The following is a 6,000-nucleotide window of genomic DNA, read 5'->3' on the forward strand; positions in this document are numbered from 1 at the left end:
TAGTGACTACCACTTGATTTCATCTGTTTGAAAACATGAAATCAGTGAGCAGTTCATGGCATCATGCTGCCAGGCATAGGAGAGGAGCTAACTAAACCAGATAATTTTTTTAATTGAGAATCTCAGAAGATGATGAGCAATTTCTAACCATTGTTTGTGATCGAGGTGCTTGTGTGATCAAAGATGGTAAATAATCTATCAAAAATTTACCGATGGTATTGTCCGGGGAGGATTTTTAAAGCCGTGCCCAATCCATCCTGCTACTCACCAAATAAAAAATAGCATTTACTTTTGAAAATCGAAGACTCTGTTTAATTTTCCCACTTTAGAAAACCAGGAGCAAGTGATGTTCCAGGAGCATTTTCCGTTTGCATGGCGGGGAATGGACTGGACCGCTGTTTTGTGCAGTCAGATACAGAGAAGAAAAAATTTAATTAAGAAATTCGGTTGGCTTCAAATTTAAGTCATGGCATTTGATTGGATTCGGATTCAATTTTAAATAAAAATCCAATCGATTTGAATTCGTAATAAATTTTAAATAAATATCCTATGTCTAATATCCGTTCATTTTAAAAGCTTCCCAGGTCATGTCAAATTCAGATTTAGAAGTGATAAAAACTAAAAATCAGATTTGGATTAGAATCAGATTATTAATTTAGAAAACACATTGGAATATGATACAGGCATTTCTTCCTTTGTATACGAAACTGAATTGTGAACATCTTATTAAAATGGTGGGATTGACCCTCTCGTTCACCCGAAACATCTTATTAAAATCTAATTCCGATACACAATGTTTAGCGGGTGCTTAATAAGAAAAACACTATGGTTGTGTTTGATAATCTAAGTTCTTAGATTTGAGATTTGAGGTTGCATAAAAACCACAGTTTATTGAGGAACTTAATAACATGAATCCTCTATGTTAAAAACCATGGATTTAAGGTTGGATGCGAGAGGAATTGAGATCGTAGAGATCTATCTTACATCACCGCAGATATATATCAGATTTGAGATAAAACAAACACAAAAGCATCCATAGTATGAGAAATGTCATGTTTTTGTTTCAAAAGACATGACATGATTATGGATATTGTTTCTAAATTTAACAGCTAAATACTGTACATATTGGCCCCATCTTTTTTAAAATAAGAAAATGCCGCTAACATGCGTCGAAGATGTTTTGCGAATGTTCTTCTTACAAACACCCTTCTTTGATGCGTGGATCTTGTCATGACCCGTGGCAAAAGGATGTTTGTATTGGTTCGGGGACGAGTCACATGACACACACAAATTGATGGTGGGGTGGGGCTGACTAGTAAATGCAGTAAGGAATACATACTGAGAAATTAATTGAATGTCGGAACACAAAGTCTTCGTCTGGTGAACATGGTGTTCTGTGGGGTTCAGCCACACGAACTGCAGCTGTTCAGGGCATTCAAACACCTTTTAGAGGGGGCAGGACTCACCTAATTCCACCACTTGGAAGCAGGTGTTCTAAATTAATTTAAGGATGTATAGTTGGTTCACCTAAGCATTGAAGCGAGTCAGAGACTTAGAAGTGGTGTAGTCAGAGACTTAAAAGTAGTGTTCAATCAATAAATCGAACAGATGATCACGCTTTTATCGGTCTAGCAATTTAACCAGCTATGTTATGTCTCTTGACTTAGAGATAAAAAAAATCCTCAAACCTGATAAAACCTTTTTTTTCTCTCTCTCTAAGTAGTTACTTTTCCACTACCATATAAAGAGGTCATATCTCCTGAACATGTCGCGGGACCTTTTTACAGTTCAAGAGAATAGCGCACTAGGTTATGACAATGAATACACATTCCCTTTGACCAGACCACCTGACCGCCCAATGCACTACAGGACGGGGTGGTTTCTGGTGGGTCCGACTAATTGTGAGTGCTGGGAGGTGATAAACTCTCGCGGCCTTATCCATATTGGCATGGGCAAATCTTTGCCAGATTTATCAGTGGGACAAAAGATCCCCATCACCTCATTTTTGTGTCATTTAGCTACGTATACGCTCATTTGCCCTGAGACAACACGTCCTACTACATTTTATCTAATTTATTTGAATTTATGTGAGTACCCGTGCAATTTTGGGAATCTTTTTCTGGGGGGCAGAGAAAATTTTTCACAGGGGATTTTGGGTTCTTGAATGAGTCTCCATTGTAAAATTAAACTAAAAAAACTTGTTTTGTCAATGCAATGTGCTAAGTCAAGGGATTTTGGTTTACATACAAGTTCTTGGAAGAATCTAGGGGAAATTAAATTGTTGATTCTCAAAAAAATTTTCTTCCCAACAATGGAGATCAAAATGTATTTATGAATCGTCCACAATTGAAGAACTTGATCGGCACTAATCATGATCAGCCGGATCGTCGGGGTTGTGGCGCGGTAGGGCGGCCCATGACTGTGAGGCGGGCAGTTCTTTGGCTCTAGCCCATGAGTCCGAGACACAAAACGACATCCGTTCAACATCTCACCAGGATAAAATAAGAAAATGACAATTTATTTTCTCATTTCATCCTTATGATAAATATGGGGTTATTTCCATAAATTTTAATTATGCATGAAACGTGTAATATGTTGAGGACCCGAACATATATAACCAGCTTGGCTAGCTCATCGGGCTTGACTATTTGCACAAGTCAAAACAAGTCTTTAGATCCAGTTGTAATGCATACAACAAATATATATATGAACTAAAAAATAAAGAGAGTTTGTAGTACTTTTAAAATTGTTTATAAAAAAATATAATTTTGGATTTTAACCTTTCAATAGATTTTCTTTTACTTTGTAAAAAAAAAACTAATTTTTTACTTTATTTAAAGATATTTGGTCGTTATATAAGTGCATGCACAATTTGTCATGCATAGTTTTTTAAAGAGAGGAATTCAAAGGCCACATTGTTCGATGCACCGCAGCGAGCAATGTCCGCTTGAGCATTTGTGGGCCAAAGTTTTAAACCATTTCTGTACATATGGTACCGTCAGCTAACCTGCCTTTTTAGAAGCATTTTCATTAGTAGACCCTCAACAAACCATCACTTGAAGTTATTTCTCAATAGACCATTGGTATTCAGTAAGCCGTGGCTGTGAGGCTTTGTTGGAAGTGCCTTTATCTATTTCCATACAAAAATTTGGATGAAAAAAGACTTTCTTAATAAAAAAAGTCTTGAAGTTAGTTGTTGACTAAACGTCTGACCATTGTCTTATTTGACGTTGAGATCGACCACATGTTGCTATGTCTTCTCACCACCACACTGCATGTTTCAAGTGTATTGCTTTGCCAAGGCAGGGGGCAAGAATGTCTTGTACCTTACTTGGCAAGCCAAGTAGAGTACAGCTGATCCGCAACAACTATGGTGACATTAATTAATTTGCCTGGAGCCTGTATGATCAATGCAGGTGCCAAATTCACCCATCTGAATCTTTTAACCACATGGAGTCAAAAGAGTTGAATGTAATGTTAGCTCAACTACTGATTACTAGCCCGATGCAAGTTTGACATCGAACCCATGGGTTTTGAGCCTTTGAGTTTTTATGCTAATTAATGCTATTCAGAAGTTGATGACATGCACCTCATGCATGTCTAACAACTAAGCCTTTAATCCTTCCAAGATTTCACGTTGTTTCATACAATAAGTGATAGCGTGAGAATTCTGTCAGATTTATTGACATACTCGATTTCCCGTAGATGTGAAATCGGAATTGCACCTTCTATACGTTTGCTTGAAATAACACATAAATGAGCTCTCCCACTTAGCCCGTATGTACAATTTGGTGGCTTGGCTTTGCTCAAATCAGTCAATAGAGAAACTGTTGAAAAGATAAAAATCTCAGGTGCTTAGTTAGAAGTACCGCTAAGAGATCACGATTCACAGACAGGTAGAGAGCAGTTTTGTGGTATAAGAAATGAGAGACTTATTTACTCGATTTGGTTGCTTAAGCTCAATTTCTTTCTGTTTCAGCAATCTTTATCCTATCACATAGCACCTTCATCTTGGTGCCAGCTTCTTCTTTCGATTTGTGTCAAGCAACAGGACCTGATTTTGATCTTGCTAATTCTGATTGGGGCCATAATTCTAAACTGAATCTTTTCTATCTCAGAAGTTTTGAAACGACAACTGTTGGCACCGCAGCAGTGATCAATGGCTTGTTGAAGAATGTGTTGTATTTAATTTAATATAAACTGATGATTACAAGGGTGTGCATGTAACCAGTTTCGTTTTTAAAGGTGCTCAAATTCTCATCAGAAAAAGACAGGATGTAATGACGATTCTTCTGGCTGTTTCTCTGTTCAATGACTATCTCAGATCAGGTTCGGAATTCATGGGGAACACATCAATCCCATCGACGTTATTCTTCAGAAGAACAGGCCGAAGATCGTCATGGGGAGTCTCTCATAGTCTATGACGTTACAGAGAAGCCGAGGCCGTGGCGCGTGGTGGGGAACAAGACGAAGATCATGCTGCAGAAGACCCCGATGCCGATGGGCAGCGAGGAGAGCACCTCCAGCCCCTGCTCCGAAGGCGCCGGGTAGAAGCAGTGGACGACGTTCTGGTCGAGCAGCGCCACCGCGTAGAAGACCATCACGGACGCGAAGCCATGCACGAAGTCGATGAACTTGAGGCTGTACTCGGCGGCCTTGCACGGGTCGAGCTCGCCGCCGTTGCCGTCGATCACCCACAGCCCCCTCCTCGTCGCCACGCCGTGGAGGACGCTCCCGTTCGCGGTCTTGAAGCTGTCGGTGAAGCACGAGACGAAGCAGGAGAGGGCGCAGAGGGCGACGAGACCGGCGGTCATGACGCGGCCGGCGTCGTCGCAGCTGCCTTGGTTGGTGAAGATGGGCGACAGCAGCTGGAACGCCAGCACCGTCCCCGTCGGCAGCAGGTTGGCCAAATGGGCCGTGCTCCTGAACGTCTGGCTCATCGCCTTCTGTATCAAACTCTCCCGGTCTTCACGCTGCTGCTGCTGTTGTTGGTCGTCGTCGCCGTCATTGCTCAGCAGCGGACGCGTCTGCTGCGACTCTTCGTCCTCGGTCCTGCCCAGTATCTCTCCTCCTCCTCCTGCCATTTTCATAAAGCTTAATCTCTCTGCTGGCCCAACAAAATCGTGTACACGAAGATGTGGGGAGCGACAGAAAAGACTAAGCAGCTGAGATGATAGAAGGCGAGATTTGGCGCATTTATTTTGAGAGCAATCCAGAGAGAAACAGAGAGAGATTCACTTACAAGGAAGAAATGCGTGAGATCAACAGAGAAGTTTGCTTAGGAGGCAAGTTGGCGAAGCTTTAACGCATAGAGGGCTTGTGGGCAGGGGAAGGAGACGAAGACGAAGGCATTTGAAGCCACGCCATGGATGGCGCTGGCGTGTGGGCGACAGGTTCAGGCTGGTTCGCTTGGTGGGCCGCCACATTCTTCAAGGGTATCAATTTCTAATACATTGCCTCTTGTTTGTCAAACACCATGAATTTTGTTCTTCAGAAATTCGGTTTCCTATAATCGAAGCAAAATACTGGAATATCATGCACACAAACACTGTAAATTAAATTTATAAGATTTTAAAAATTCACAACCATGGTTTTTCAGTAAATACCGAAATCTCAAGATTTTTTTTTCTCCAATTTTGTGTCTTTATATATTTTGCTGCATTCCCTTACTATATTTTAAATTGCCACTAATTATATTGAAGCCGTTGACATCCGTTCCGACTAATTAGTTTATGAGATTGGGAGGGCACTAACTATTTTTAATGAACACGGATAGGAAGGCATTATTGGGACCAGATGGTGTTTGTTTAATTTTAAATGATGATAGTTTCTCATACTCAAACGCTGACCTACAGGTCAAAATTTGCATTGTGAATCGTTGTCTGGTAGTTTGGTGTCATTCTCAACGTGTTGACGAGTATCTTAAAAGTAGTCTTCTATTAAAAAAAAATAAAAATGCTTAGAAAGAGATATTTTCAGTGATGGTCTCAATCTTGTCGG

General features: G+C 40.7%; 1 protein-coding gene across 1 annotated transcript; it reads right to left on the reverse strand.

Moving 5' to 3' along the window:
- Positions 1 to 4,184: 4,184 nt before the first annotated feature.
- On the reverse strand, positions 4,185 to 5,161 carry LOC116267942 (protein DMP4-like). The gene has a single exon (XM_031649842.1). The coding sequence runs from the start codon at positions 5,088 to 5,090 to the stop codon at positions 4,419 to 4,421; it is 672 nt and encodes a 223-aa protein (XP_031505702.1). The 5' UTR covers positions 5,091 to 5,161; the 3' UTR covers positions 4,185 to 4,418.
- Between the last annotated feature and the right edge of the window lie 839 nt (positions 5,162 to 6,000).

This window comes from Nymphaea colorata, chromosome 1 (assembly GCF_008831285.2).
Source record: "Nymphaea colorata isolate Beijing-Zhang1983 chromosome 1, ASM883128v2, whole genome shotgun sequence".
Classification (NCBI taxonomy): Eukaryota; Viridiplantae; Streptophyta; class Magnoliopsida; order Nymphaeales; family Nymphaeaceae; genus Nymphaea; species Nymphaea colorata.

Bases quoted from the DNA above. Each gene is read 5' to 3' on its own strand.
- LOC116267942 (XM_031649842.1), bottom strand. From the start codon at position 5,090: ATGAAAATGGCAGGAGGAGGAGGAGAGATACTGGGCAGGACCGAGGAC.